General features: G+C 37.6%; 1 protein-coding gene and 1 long non-coding RNA gene across 2 annotated transcripts in view; one reads left to right on the top strand and one right to left on the bottom strand.

Annotated features, from left to right (window-relative positions):
- The first annotated feature begins 413 nt into the window (after window positions 1–413).
- The window catches only part of LOC105457056 (zinc finger protein 134), a 30676-nt gene continuing 14794 nt past the window's right edge, over window positions 414–16295 (top strand). Inside the window, exons 1-5 of the mRNA XM_011701484.1 lie at window positions 414–1133; window positions 8046–8354; window positions 8697–8921; window positions 9971–10191; window positions 15016–15166. Coding sequence (XP_011699786.1) covers window positions 1127–1133; window positions 8046–8354; window positions 8697–8921; window positions 9971–10191; window positions 15016–15166 — 913 coding nt within the window. The 5' untranslated portion in view covers window positions 414–1126. The remainder of the gene's footprint in view (window positions 1134–8045; window positions 8355–8696; window positions 8922–9970; window positions 10192–15015; window positions 15167–16295) is intronic.
- LOC105457057 overlaps window positions 11571–16295 on the bottom strand; it is a 58891-nt gene continuing 54166 nt past the window's right edge. The window contains exon 3 of the long non-coding RNA XR_975328.1: window positions 11571–13595. This is a non-coding gene — a long non-coding RNA (uncharacterized LOC105457057). The remainder of the gene's footprint in view (window positions 13596–16295) is intronic.

Genomic DNA, 16295 nt, shown 5'->3' with positions numbered 1-16295 from the left:
GGGGCAAATCCGCTATTGAGAATTTCGTCTCGAAACATTGATACGGTCGAACACCTGCACCTCCCTTCTGCTATACGGCTACGGCGAGGAGGAAACCGCCCACTGTTGGTGCAATGCTTAGAACGCATCTCCCGCACTCTCTATCTATATGAGCAGTGGTGGGGTAGATATTGTGGGGAACACACGTTTCTACCGTGCTACCAGCGATTTTCACGGGACTGACGAGGGGTCGAAGGGGAATGGGAAGGAAGACGCGCGCGTCGTCTCGTCTTTTTGCTTCCCACCACGTCGAACGCCGGCGTACTCCACACCACGACCGAGCGATAGTAGGCGGAGCCTCCAGGTAGCACACGAGACCGACGCGCAGGTGAGAGAAGAGCGAAACCTGAGCGAGGAGAGGCAGACCAGGTAAGGGGAAGCTACGGGCTGGCCGACGCACACTCGTCCTCACACGCGAGAGACCGTGCGTGCCCTCCTCGGCCATACCGCGGGGTCAGTCGGGGTCCTGCTCTTAGTCAGGACACTCCGAGACGGAAGAGTGAGAATTTCCTTCTTCATCGCCACTGGTTGACATCCAGACAGCTATCTGTGGTCAAGCTGCCGCCTAGTAATCTATTATCATCGGCTACTCTCGGCGATATACATCGTAGCAGTATTACCACGAAAAAAAAAGGATAAGTCAACGTGCGGCTGACACACAAGAAAATTCTGCCAGGGGATTTAAATCTCCCAGTTCATGATTCTTCGAAATCCAAAATTGGTGCAACTTTAAATATCGAAGAGGAGGCTTGTTTCAAACGGTGACTCACGTCTTCACGATCGACCTTGATGAATCACGTGACTTCCGGAAAGAGACTTCGATCGGTGGTGAACGGAACCAGTTCCAAGGCCGTCCAAGAGAACTTTTGATCTCGCGTTTAACGAGCGCCTGAGACCGCGTGCTTCCGCGAAAGTATACCTGTGCGTAGAAGGAGGCGACGTGTGCCGAAAGTTTGACGTTTGCCAAAGAAATCTGTGTGATTCACGCCAAACTGATCTGATAGGCACAGTGCGCGGGGATAGTGCGCGGCTCCATGAGCGGCAATTTTAGCGCATCGTTCTCGCATCGCTGCAACACCTGAACGTGATGTGTGGTGAGTAAAGGATCTGCAGGTTAATATCGTTCATGGATACACTTGTTAATAATCGCCGCGACAACACCATGGCACTCGCCAACTGATTTAACTCTCTAGTAAACTTCGACGATCGCAATTACTTCGCATTTATCACGCACTTTTCTCATCGCACGCACTTGCCGAGAGTTACGTTTCATTCTATGCGTCAGGTTTATATATCACGTAAAACGGATATCATGTAGAAGGATTGATAAGAGAAATTTATAAAATTTGTGATACAAGTTTTCAATGATTATATACGTCAAAAGGAAAAAGAATTGCAATAAATTAGATAATACAGAATTAAATTTGTTATAAAATATTAAAATTTGATTTGTTGTGCGTTTTATGATTTTATCGAAAATCGATGTATGCATAATTTCTTCAGATAGAAAAAGATCGGAGACCAGTATATCGAATCTTGCTATCAGTTACGAAAAACATGGGCGAACATAAATAATAATAAATTTTTATCTTATATGAGAATGTGTCAAATGCCACATGCACACTATTAATCATCAACCTTTCTGTCGATCGAAGTGATATGAATTTGATTTTTAACATCATACGATGACACGATTTAAAGCTGATTTAAAGTTTTGACCTCCCTTGTAACTTTCCACGACGTCAATCGTAACTCTTATCAGAAGTCAGAGGTAGTCGCTTGTGTTTTTTTTCCGCCGATCCGCACCTGATCTTTATCATCGTCTTAAACGTTACGGTTTTTCAAAGTGGTCTTCGTGCAGATCGCTTTTGTCCTCGTCAACTTCTTGAACGTATTCCGCGATTATTTTGACGTTTAACATTTTAAACAGGTACATTTGCAAGTTTATCGCATTTTTTTCGTGACATGAAAGTACTTGTTATAACTTGTTGTAACAGTAATAATGTTTAATTGTTAATAATAATAATTTATTTGTTAATAACAATTGTTAATATGAGCATTTGAAGTCCGCTCAGAGTTGTTTCGTAATTTTCGTAAACAAAATTATAGCCGATATTACTTGAAAAAATTTTGAACATCGGGTTTGTATTATTGATTGTGTTTTATCGTATTTTATAGATGATTTATCTTAAATTTTCAAGAGACGATTTTCAAGATCTCGTCATATTTTTTAAGCAAACTTCCGCCGCCAAGTCACACATCTACAGCACTTTTATCCCACGACGTACCATCATTTCAGTCTTGATGGGATTCCGTGTGATTCTTCTGTAAAGAAACATACAGATTGTTTGCACAATCTGCTCTAACGAGCGGTATAAACTTTCCATTTCTGTCATTTTGTTCAACAGTCATTCATAATTCTATAATTTCGGATATCAAAATCTCAACTGATTCATTCCGTACGACTTTAAATCCATATATCTAGCATGTAAAATATATCTTTTCTCTGGTAAGAAATTTTGTCATTTATCTGCATTTTAATGAAACTTTATTCGAATCCTTTTTTATTTATAACACGAAAATGTGAATTTTTGTATCCTGAAATTTTGAATTTATTTTAAAACACATTCATTTTTATCTGATTTGACTGACCATTTTGTTAAGTCGCATATATTTCATATATCTTAAAATAAACTTGTTTATTCTACTGCTTGTGTTTCTACTTTCACAGACGATTAGACTTAATAAAACGCAAGTAATGTTTATGAAGGTAACGTTCATAAAGCGCACGGCTTCTTATACAAATGAAAGATTTTAGCGACGCGCATATATTATCGTAATCGCAAAAGCGAAAAAGTTTACTGCGGATAAGCCACACGATGATAACCACAGCACGAGGCATTAGAATAGCTAGTATTTTAAACACATCATGAATGCAAATGTTAGAAACACGTGTAAATTTCCAAAACATCGTCGCACTTTGGCCGCTTACATAAAATACGATGACTATGCACACTCTCTACTACTGTTGAAAAAATAATAAAACATTGATATAATTATTATTACGTTTTTCCACAAAATATAATAAATAGTTTTTTTTTAAATAAAACATTGCAAAGAAACTTTTCTTTAATAGATCAAGTTCTTTAGTTCTACGTTCTTTTTTATTAAGCGCAAATTTTAATTTGGGTATTTACGATAAAATTTTTGCACAATAGGGGACATTTTTCAATTCAATTTATTAAAATAAAATTTATGCATTATTAAATGCATAAATATATTATAAAATGCATTATTTTAGCTTTTTGAATACTTCATAATGTGTAAATTATTTTAAAAAATTTTTATTTTTAATAATTTATTTTAAACCCATTAAAAATGTATATTAAATATTGTATTATCACCATAATGTCACTAGCTTGTGTAATATTGAAAAATTGCGTTTGTCTTTAAAATTAAAAATTGAATGCTTATTTTAATCTCCGTTCGAAAATGCAGCGACGACGCTGGCTGTTAGTTAGTCCAAAAATCCGTCTTAAAGAGACTCAGACGGGAAGAACGTCTGACACTTGTTCACACAGCTTAATCAAGACTTCGCGTAAATATTCATGATTGTTTTTCGAGATTTCACGACGAGTCGTTACGGTGGGAGTTACTTTCGTAATTAACGAACAAACAAGGTTAGAGCCGTTTACGAGGTCCGACGTCCCGTTTGTCATCAATTAATCGATTCGTTAATTGGCAGATGTCGTCTTATTGTCTGCTATATCATTTGAATTTCATAGAGCGAGATGTTACATACACGCTGTCACTAGGTGTAAAAAAATTTTAAAAACATGATCGGAAATTTCCATCAATACAACGTAGTAACATTGCTTATAAACAAAAAATTGTATTTGATTCCGAAATTCGCATGAATTGAATGCGTTTCGCATTCATGAGAACACCATGAGTCAGAAGTGATTAATGGTAATTAAAAGAATTCCATCTGGCCGCTATTAATTTCCACGGTAAGAAAACGAATGGACTCATTGACTCGGAATTCATTTTGTGTAAATGTGAAACCTATTAAACCTCAAGTGTGAGATTAAGAAATGACGTAGTTAATGTACCTCGAATCTGTTAAAATGACAGATGGCCACGCGCTAAATCAATCAATCTTCATTAATCGAAGATTTTTGTTATTGCATCGATTATCACACACGCTTGTGCAGTTTGTTATCGTTTGCCTTGAATTTGTTACATACTGAAGATTGCAAAAACGCCGTCGTTTAGCGTTCACTATTAAACACGTTATGCGAAAACGAAATTGACATTGAACGCTAACACACCCGAAACGACAGATAAAATATATTTTTTTTTAAATTTACATTATCCATTGTTTTTTTACTTATTCTGTCCAATCGATAATGATTAAACGCAACAATGAACGGAGTATAAATTCTACGTAAATATATTTTCATGTTGTCGTACATTATATTTTTATATTTTATTGTGTAATATAAATTATATTTTAATTTACATATTGTATTTTCTCGGAACTCTTTACATAATGTTATCGATATTTCTGTTTAGTGTTATCCATATTTTATTCCTAGTCGTCGCGCAAAATTGAAAGACTAGCAGGAAATCGTGTTCGCGACGTTCATGATTTATTCTCACTCGTGCAACAAACAATACGTGGTTCTTTATTTTGTGGAGCGACATGATGCATTGACGATAATAATGCAGAAGTGCAGCATGATATATCGTTGAATTGGCCTCACCTGTCTAAATACGTGTCTATCTAATATCGAGACCTCGAATTTCAATACAAGTCACTGAAAACTTCTCGTGTCAAAATCGTGGCTTTCGAGATATTTCATTGACGAGAGTCAAACCATTTGCGTCTCAGTCTCATTTCTCTGAAAATTTATTAGACTCAAAACGAAACTCGATTCATCACTTTTCTGTTCTTTCCTTTTTGCTGTTGAATTATTATTTATGTTATCTGCCAAAAAATTACACGACGCTTATCGACATGCTTTTCTTCCTTTTTTTTTGCAACTATGTAAGACGCATCGTAATGAGCTCGTTTCCCTTTTCAATTCGTCTGAAATCGAGGAATAATAACTCAAATAAGCATTCTCCGACGATTGGCAAGCAACTACACATCGTGCACCGTTATCTATGGAAACGAGTAACAAATTCTCGCTGGCGATGCATCCGCGCATGAATTATGTAGGAATGCGGCTCGTACGAACGCATTACAGATTTATTCAAACAATGAGTAGCGGTTATTAGTCGTAGTTTATGTCCAGACGCGATCCTTATCAATACGGTGGACCTTCGAGCCAGTGATTTACTTCGCGGGTTATCACCGGCTACCCGACACATTGTCGTTTCACGCAAAATGGCTATTTCCACTCGCTCATTCGCGTGTCTTACAAATCACTCGCGCTAGCGAAAAGTTGCATTCGCATCGTGCTCTAACTTGTTAATTATTCGTTCGTTTACAGCTCGTTAAAAAAATATCTCGTTTACTAATACATAATTTTCCATAAACTTACATGATTTAAAATACAAATTTTTTAATTCTCTAACAAAATTTTTTACGCTATAAAATGATATAATATATATTTGTCTAAAAATAGATTAAGAACAATTATGTGTATGCAGCATGTTTTTTTAAATAAAAAAATTATTGAAATTATCGACCATAATATCGAATTGCTTTACGTGTATAAAAACTATATAATTATATTACATAGTTTTTTAAAAAAATACATTGTTTACATGAAAATCGTCGGTGCCGTGACCGATTGAAGTTTTCTCCTTGATTGCATCGATCTGTATCTGATGTAGAATTTCATGATAACTCGAGAAATCAGTACATGGTATATTGCGTGACGGAGAGCAACCTGCGCGCAAATGTATTTATTTTATTATCACTGATTACCACAAGCTGATCGGGCAGTCGGCGCTCGCTTTTGAGAGCCTGTCCCGTCAAGTTTGCGTCGGACGACGCAGTCGGGACATTTTATCGTGGACTCGTCGCGGTGCAGAGTCGCGTCGAGCAATCACATCTGTCCGACCTCGCGCGATTAGGATCTCGTCTCTCGATACATCCGTCCGATACTCTCGTCGCGAGTTGCGCACGCACGATTTATAATTCATTTCGCCGGCCGACAACTGGCCGCGCGTTTGTGATTTCTTTCCCGCGCGCAAATTTTTCTTTTTTTCCTTTCTCTCTCTTTTTTTTTATTCCGTCGTGAATCTGATACACGTGAAACGACGGCGACGACCATCGTCGACAATGCATTAAACGCTGACATGCTCGCGTTAAACGCGGCGAGCATAAATATTCTGTATTCATCGGTGTGCAAGATCGCTGTACGATATGAAAGCCAGCAACGATTTAAATAACTCTCCTAGCGAGGCTGAACGACTGTTATGAATATGGAGTTTCATAATCGTTGGCATTTCTAATTCTCTATTATCGAACGGATGAGATTGGAGTGCAACAAGCGTATAATTTGGGGGAACTCGACGTTTTGTATCGCAGCTCAGCCTCAGTTTATACTTCCTGCAACAAATAATTTGCTGAATTCTAATATGTAGAACGTATATGTATCGCGTTTAATTACTTCATAATATTTAGATCGATACAAATTTTCAAATCGATACGAATGACATATTATATAATTTATACTAATAAATAGTATGTATCTGCAATATGTAAAAAATATCTAATTATACAGAATTGTTGATAATTGTTTGAGATTCTTAATATTTATTTAATCCTAGTTTATGAGAGCGACAAACTGATCCCAACGTTCAGAATAATTCTCTAATATTTTAATTATATTTCTTAAATATTCGATTTAATAGCTATTAATAGCGATTCTGCGTAAAATCCTGCCACAAATAATGCAAATAAGAGTATAATCTGCGTTCACGGTTTATTTTTTACCATGTTTGCAAAGCAAATTTAGAAGATATACGCATACTGCGCAGCGCTATACGCTCTCGCTTTGTAATTTTTTCGATCAACACGATTCAGCAAGCCGTGATTTTAGACTGTAATCATTCTTCGCTTATACGATCGAAAGGATTTCGATCACGATGCTCGCGATCTGCAGATTTTATGCATCACGAAAGAATCTGCTTGAAGGCTCCATGTATTATTCATTTCTCTGTTAACGTATATGTTTCGTGTATGTAATGAACGCGTTTGTGGAATGCAGTCTCTACGTATACTTTTATGCGAAATGTAATTCATACTTAACTGAGTTTCCATAATTTCTTTAGAATAGAAGTTTTATGATCATTTTTCGATATTAAACCGTACAGATAAAGACAAGGAATTGAAAGTCTAAATAATGGGGAGCAAAACAACATAGACAGAAATATGTACTAGAAAATGTCAAAATAATATTTACTGTGTATTTATCTAAAATGCCTATCAAATTTCTTAGAAACGTTTTAAAAATTAAAATCGCGTTAGATATAATCTCTGATAAATGATTCTTTAAAACGGATAAAAAATACCTATTTCACTTTAATGTCTTCGGTTTTAAGCATTTTCGTCTTTATCTATGTAGTTTTAACTAGTATTTAATATTTATATATACTGACTGGAAATTTACTGACTGAAGATTTACAAAAATTATCAAGAAATATCACTAATGGAAGGAAAAGTATGAATATTATTTAATAAAACTTCTGTATAAGTCAAGTTATTTTTGCTATTAAATAAAAGTTTTCCCGCGTTGGACTAAATATCATTATTTTTAATGATCTTTAGAAAAAAATATTTCACAATTTTGGCACGTGCGTAATGATAAGAATGACCAGTTTAGCCAACATAGAATCTACATATACAGATACATGTTTATTGTATTTTAAGTACTTCAAGAAAAGCTTACTGTACTAATAATGTGTCGTTGCGATTTTTAAATTTATATTGTACGCACATTCATGCGTGGGTACAAATAATAAGCCAAGTATTTACTCTCTCGTAATAGAAGCGGTACCTCGAACTTGGCACATGAAACCGGAACTTCATTGCAATCCCGTGGGAGTTCCGGCGGGCGCCTTGTCACCCCCGGCTACCCTCTCGCCACCCGGCAGCCCCAGCATAATCACGCTGCCATCCTCACCTTGGAGTCCAGGTGTATCGGGAAGCAGTTCGAGCACCATTTCATCCACCAATGCACCTTCGGGCCTTTGTCAACCCGTCCCCGATCGTTTCAGCGCCTTCACCCTCGTTTCGAATTATACTCCCGATCTGAGACTGCAAAGTCTACCACTCAGCGCTAGCGTTGCCGCGCGAGGTAAGTCGCGAGAGAGTGGATGGCGTAGATAAGGGAGAAATTTTTGATATATTGTCTGATTTAAATATATTTATCAATCTCTCTGATTATGAGCTACGAAATTTATTTTAAATATTTCTTAAATTCTTTAATTAGATATAATATATATATTTTCATTAATATCCTTTATATTCTTCTGTGTATTATTCTTTTATTGTATATAAAAATATCCCTAATATATCTCATTAAAATATGATGACATAATCCCCAAAAGCATTTTGTAAATTCTTTGTTACTTGAAGATTATCACACTTCCAAATTTCACGCTTTGAACTCACAACAGCATGGTCATCTTTGTCTCAGACATGCGTTGCGGTCTTATGTACGGTGGCTATGGGACATCTGGGGGTGCCTGGTGGGCTCGTCATATTGGCAGCCTGCTGCTGCCACATACTTTGCTCCCGCCTACGAGAATCCCATCCCAACAGACGACGCCGGTCACGAATTGCTCACCCATTCATTCGGAACCTCTCAGTCCGGCGCGTCCCGGATCACCCCGAAGATGTACGCCGGAGAAGGCCAAATTCGGTGAGATTTGATTGAATCTCTCTTAAACCAATCTACAAATGTCTAACGTTATTATGACTGCAAGATAGAGAAAAACTTATCTCTTAAGAAACGCGATCTTATTACATAAAAAGCACTGAATTATACAAAAAATCTCGGAGCATATTATTTTAAATTGCTTTTAAGTAGCACCCTGAGTAATAATTTGCGTAATTTAGTTTATTACCTTAATTATGATTTTTTTTTACTATTTTATGCATTATAAAAAAAATGTTTAATCGCCTTCATACGTTCATAAACATCATGTGTGATAATTGAATATTTGATATTATGTGTATGCAAGTTTAAGTATATAAGAAAATATAAATATTTTAATGAAATAATTGAGTATTTTCACTCGAGAAAGATCATGATTTAGAAGAATATAAGCCTAGTAAAGTCAACTTTCCGAGATAGACTTTTTCCAGCGTTTAAAACGTGCTCTTTTAAAAAAGTAGACCGGTTAATGAGCAATTATCGGTAAGTGGGTGCTATCGATCGACCAACGTTGTCACGAGGCATCATTTATCGCCGCCGCTCGACTTTGCTGTACGGATACTAATTACGATCAATTAATTGCTATCTGCGCATATATATACGATGTGCAAAAACTATAAAATTTCCCCGCCTTTAGTGATGATGTTACATGATCGATCATATAAATTATCACTTTTTTCGATATCGTAAATGTAGCATGAGGTTTCTTGTGTCTTTGTGTATCTCTCCATGTTAGAAATACGCTCATTAAAGTTATGTTTAAGCATATAAACGCTTAATATACTCTGATTTTTTACTTTTATTTTTAAATATGTAAATTATTCTTTATATATTTTATACAATTTATACAATTTGAGTAACTTTGTAATTTCGTTATTATCCTACATGAATAAAAGATTTTACATGTGAAATAACGTATTGTATTTGGTATTATTATGACGTATTTGTATACGGTTTAATTAAATAGCCACAAAATAAGTAGCGATTTGACAAACGCTCAAATGACGAAATAGACGGGCGACTTCTCGTTTCAGAGGAAGAGGTGCCGTTGAACCTCAGCACGAAGCCGAGCGACGTCTCGTCGAGTATCGGCAGCAGAAAAAGTGAAATCTGGTCGCCGGGTTCGGTGTGCGAGAGGGAGGCCAGGGAAACGAGAGCACCGTCCTCCAGGAGTCCGTCCTCGACCCCTATAATTACGCGGCAAATTCATCATTCACCGCTTACACCGCCCTCCTCGACGGAAAGGACTTTTCAAGTGAGTGTTCCTGTATTATACCTCCTTATTCTCACTCGCGCACTTTATCTCGCTTCATCAGACCCTGACCGCTGAAGTTGTTTGCTCCACAAACGCACGGCTCGTTATTTCGACGGAGTATTACTTAAAACAGCAAACTTAATCATGATTTTTGATAATATTGTATAACGATATGACTCTTTTTTTGAAGTGTTTTTCGGAAAGAATTTATTTTGTGTTACTCGATTCGAAGAAATATGAAAAACAGTATGTGGCAGAGTTTCTTGATTTAAAAATCGTCAGATACCGAATTGATATCGAAAATAATATTGTCGTTGTAAAGGAAAATTTTTGTAACGCGGTAGATCGCACGGACAAATCATTGTGAATTCATCGCCATGGAAAGTGGTCGATAGGCTTTCGAGGAAGGCGATATCGGTCCTGGAAATCTCGACTCGCGACTTCCACGATATTCGACGACCCATCGGCAAGTGGACCGCGTACTGTTGCGCGCGTGTCTCGTACGATGCCGATTTTACGAGGTCGACAAACATTCGACTCGAGCTTTTATTGGCGATTGTCTCGAGCTCGTAAAGAAGTTTCGATTTCCACACGCGCGCGACTTGTATCGATCGAACGTCCGATCGCGGCACCCCTAAACATTATATCGCCGGCGGTAATTGGCCCCATCTTAGCGACCTTCCCCTCTGCTCTTTCCCGTTTCTTCCCCCCATTTTAGAGCTTTGATGCGACCTATCTGTTTCCGAGAATCTAACCACACCGTCGTTCTAACTGACAGCTATAATCAACCCATTGATATTAATAGTTTCCTCGACAGAATAGACTACCCGTTGATTGTTTGGATTAATTTTATTTCTGTCTCGCTGGTAATGATTCGTTTGATTACGTTCTAAACCGCGAACATACCTAACTTTCTTCTTGTACATATGTGGAATATTGAAATAATATTATGAAATCAATAAAATGAGAGAATTAATTTTTTTTTAATGATTAATTCTTACGATTACGATGAAAATCGTAGTTATGAATATAAAAAATATAACAAAATATAAAATTAATTAGAAGATTAAACGAGGAGAAACATTTAAAATGGAATTGACCATTCTTGTTCCATCATATTTCCAATCAATATTCCAAAAAAAATTAACTTAGCGATTTTTTAAACGAAGACAAAAGCATTACTCTCGGTCGAATTAATAGTTTATGAGTTGAGCTTCTCAGAACGCGACAGCTTTTCAAAAAGGTCGTCGATGATCGATATGTGGAACTTGATGGTGTCCATTTTTTTACGAGCCACGAGAAAGTGCTTCACGTCAATCTGATGGTCACGTTGATTTCCTTGAAAATCGATATTTTTCTCTTCCAGTCATATACGAAAGTTTTTTTTTCTTACAAAGGAAGAAACACAGTTTATTCAAGTAAATGTTTAAAACATACTTACACAACTCATTCACTTTCCAAATACAGTTATGTACAATTTGTAGCTATTTTAATTTTTATAACAATTAGTAATTATGATTCGTTCCGATCTAACCAATACTATTATAGTAATATTTCTCAAAGCAAATAAAAATGCGATATTCCACCGGGTGACCGAAGAAACTAAATAAATTCTGACGGATCGTTATAAGAGAAGTTGTAATCATTCCATACCACTTTCCAACTGCTTTAAAAGAAACATCGTCAAATGCTCACGTTTAAATTAGACATCATCATCAGAGCCATCAGGCATCTGTTACAACATAGGCATGGTCTAATTAACATAACGAAGCAATCCGGACGGACGAGTTGTCGAACGGGCGTCGCGTCGGTCCAACTTCGACTTTATCGCGGCGCGACCGGCGACGTTTCCTCTCGGTACGCACAGAGGCGACCGAGGTTTTACGCGTGCCTACATACCGGAGCGTAAAACCGGTCGATCTCCGTTCCGTTCGGAGAAAGAAAAAAAAATCGGACTTCGGTTCGGAGTCACGCGATATGAATTTCTTCGGGGCGCGCAAATACCCTTAAGTGCGTTAGGGCGAGGAAACGGGTCAAACGTTTTTGACGAGTACACGGACCTCGACAAAAGACCTCGCCGCCTCAATTACGTGTGATTGAATGGAAGTAGAGAAACTCGCCTCGCCGTGGTTTTACGTTCACGACACGTAACCGTAACTCGACATATTAGGATATGTGGGCCGCACACACGCGCGAGCGTACGGGTGCACTTATATATGCACATTCGAATATATATAAGTGTGTATATACGCAGCCAAATACGTGGTTTTGATGTGAAATTGGATGTTAAATTTTTGATATTACTTAGCCCTCAGACTTAGATTTAGTTTATACCATAACTATTAAAAGACTATTAGTCCTTGAATTAAGGTATTAAGATTGGTTTTGGTATCTGTATTTTGGCGTTTCCAATCCCTTTATGAATATAAATGAAGGCTATTTAGTACAACGTCGTCTTGAAACTTAATGACTGTTTTTGGACGAAGCTAAAAGATCACTTCTTTTTTGATAGAATTTATTTATAGAATTAAGATCACGTTCTTCAAACATATCCGAGATTTTTAATGAAACGACAGATTACGATCTTTCTAAGCGATTCTCACAAATTCTGTCTTTACAAGGCTTAAGTTTAAATCTCAAAAAATGTATTTTTTTTTTAATACGAAACGCATCTAGTCTATCGCGTATTGCAAATATTCGCGATATCATGGTGATTTTAACGATATTTAAGTAAGACGTCCGTGGGAAAGCCGCAGTCTCTCCTTTATTTAATTCGCGCCTTCGTCGACGAGCGACAGATGTTTCGGGCCGGGCACAAAGAGCGTCGCAAGAGATTAACGGTAATTACGCGATTTCGAGGAGCCGCGAATCGTAAGGAGCGCAGAAACTGGAAGGCGGCCGGAGAGCAAGGACATGGGCCGGCAGGCTCGGACTCTTTCTTTCTCTCTCTCTCTCCCGGCTTTGTTTCCGAACCGTACCGGAAGCAGACGCTTTCGTGCGGCGACAATGGCGAGACTGCCTCGCCTCATCCACCTTCCTTCCCACAATCCGCCGTTTCCTTCGCGATCTCTCGACACAGGCGTTTCCGTCGGTGCTTATTAACGAAAACCCTCCCACTATGGCGCCGCTTTCCTTTCCTTTCCCTCGTATCCGCGAACGGGATGACGGTGTCCTATCGTTGACCGCTCCGAGAGCTCCCATCTTGCCAGGTGGACGACAGGAGCAATTAAGGGTGACAATTGTTGTGCGTGGGAGTCTCCATTGTCGTGATCGGTGTACCGGCGACGTGACCATCTTGCTTTAATTACAGTTAAGTGGCAGGGTAGTGAATATATTGTTCTGTCCTTCTTTATCCTGTGTTTTAATTTTTCATGCATATACGAGCCATTGAGCGGAATAGCTTCCTGGAAGACAAAAAACGGGTACGATCGTTACGTTTAAAATCCTTAATGCATAATATGTAAATATAAATTTTGTCGTAAATATACAATGTACGCAAGAAAGCACTCACAATATTGTAGTAATAAACGCAATCTGAATATCATATAATCATTCATTGCCGGTAGTACCTACTCATTCCTATCAATTCTAGAAGGCAAGGATTTAAGATTCACGCGCGGCGATATTAACGCGAAGAAGTCGAATGTCGCGTGAAGACAGGTCTCGCTCTTCCCTATATATATTGATCGCGGCGCAACGTGAATCATGCATACTCGTGCGCGCAATAATATTCCGCGGTTGGCATATTCATACCCTGTATAAATTGCCAGCCTGGACACGCATCGAACCGCACCGTCCGCGTCGGGTGGGTATTGTGACGACTGGCGCCCATGTGACAATGAACTAGAAGAGCGAGAGAGAAAGGGAGAGAAGGAAAGAAGTACGCGCGCGACGCTTCGTGAACACAGGTGTGCCTGGCGTCCCGGCGCCTAGAAGCGATGCGTTTCTTCCATCTCCCTCGTTGTCTGCTTTTATCCCCTTTCTTACGCGTCCGCGGTTGAAAAACAAGAGACTTTATGGCGTTTATGGGAAGTCGCGCCATAAAAGTGCATACAATACATTTTACGAAGATTATAATAATTGGTGTAAGTATTGGAAGAAAGAGATACAAATTTCGGGAACGAGAATTTGGGGAAACAAGGAAGCTCTGGCGAGCTAATTTATTATTACATTGTTATTATAATGCAACACAGACATTTTTAGATATTTTTATTATATAGATAAATGGAAAGCGTAAAGGTTAAATTCGAGAAATTACCATACATAATCGAAGTGATCTCATTAATAAATGCTGAATGAACATTAATATGGGATATAATATGTACAATATATAACATATAACATGGAACAGATTTCCATAAGATTGGGAAGCGTACAGAATCGCGAAAAGAATTTTCTTGTGAGGGATGCAATCAATATCGCGTGCGAAAACACGAGCTGTCCAGGAGAAATTGATAAATTAGCTACTTAACGGTTTAACAGTTGGACGATGGTGATTTGTCAGAAAAAGGAAGTTCCTCTTAACGACAGAATGGAAATCTATGATTTCTCATTATTAGATTTGAAATCAATAAAACTATATTTTCAAATTTCTGCACACGTAAATGCTAAAATATTAACTAATTATTATTCTAATCATTATCATGTGATTTATGTGGAACCGAAAAATAAACTCATTCTGTTTCTATTTAATTAAAAGCATAATAAAAAGTAACCAAATTGTAAGGAATATTTTGTATGTACAATATTTGTAGGGATGATTAGATAGTTTTACTACATTGACATAACACTAAGGTAAACCAATTGCTTTGTTTGTTACAATAGTGCAAGCAGTGCGGGAAGGCCTTCAAACGGTCAAGCACGCTCAGCACTCACCTGCTGATCCACTCGGACACGAGACCTTATCCCTGTCAATATTGTGGCAAGAGGTTTCACCAGAAGTCGGATATGAAGAAGCACACCTACATCCACACCGGTGAGTTCTCAGTAATTCAATTCACTACGATTCGATTTTTAACGTGTTAACGATTTTTCACTACGATTCGATTTCTAATTGCATAATTAATTCATCGTGAATAAATTAGATAGAAAAATTAAAAACATTACTTATATATCGTTACATTGAAAGTTTATTAATATACATATATTCAAGCAAATAATTCTAAAATAAAATGAAACTTCATAAAAAAGTTATGTATATGTATATAGCTCTCGCTAATGTCCTACATAGCTCGATAACATCAAGTCTCAGAAATTATACTGAATTGATCTCTTTGTCTGGCCAGCTTCAGACTTTTCTAAAGAGAGATTATAATGCGTTAACCGGACAAAGCAGGGGGGACCATATGACAAAGTTTCGGCATACGAGGGTATTGCGTGAGCATCGATAATTGCGATCGTCAGTAACAAGCCTCTACTTTGTATATCTAATTTTTACGTTGCGACTATACTCGTATAGCCCAAGTTTTGTCCTCGGAATTACAGCTTGTCGCGTGTTCTCTGTTAAACTTCTTCTTTCTCCGCGGTCTTCGACCAAATGTTGCTGCTGCATACCGCCGATCGATAACTACAATTGCTGGTAACGAGCGTCTGTCCTTAGTCTCTACATCCAAACGGAAGACGCAAAGCGAACAGTTAAAAATAGTTTCAATAGCAGGACACCGCAACGGCTTTCTCTTTCTACTACTAAATCACTGAAATAATCAATCGATATTTAATATATTTAATATATTTTTTATTTTTTATCGTAGAAGATACTGTCTTCGCGATAATATATTAATTTCTCAGGCAAGTACTTGAAAATGAAATAAAATGTATAATAATAATCTTGATATTACTAAAATTTTATGTTACTGATTATATTCAATGCTCGAAATCTAGTTATATTATTTTCTCGATGCTTGAATTACAGAATTTAATATCATTATTCTTTCATATACTTTATCATGCATCTCGAAATGCATAACATTCTGCGCGTTACTTGGAACAAAAGACGCGCGATCGCGAAGTCCTCGGTGGGTGGTTTCCGAATTATTTATGAAGTCTGCCTTGTTGCCACCGTGGTAGACCACTTTGTACATTATTGAGAACATTGGTGTCCTGTG

This window comes from Wasmannia auropunctata, unplaced genomic scaffold (assembly GCF_000956235.1).
Source record: "Wasmannia auropunctata unplaced genomic scaffold, wasmannia.A_1.0 LD335400.1, whole genome shotgun sequence".
In the NCBI taxonomy this organism is placed as follows: Eukaryota; Metazoa; Arthropoda; class Insecta; order Hymenoptera; family Formicidae; genus Wasmannia; species Wasmannia auropunctata.
Note: the sequence above shows the minus strand (reverse complement) of the source record. Positions and strands in the feature narration are given on the sequence as shown.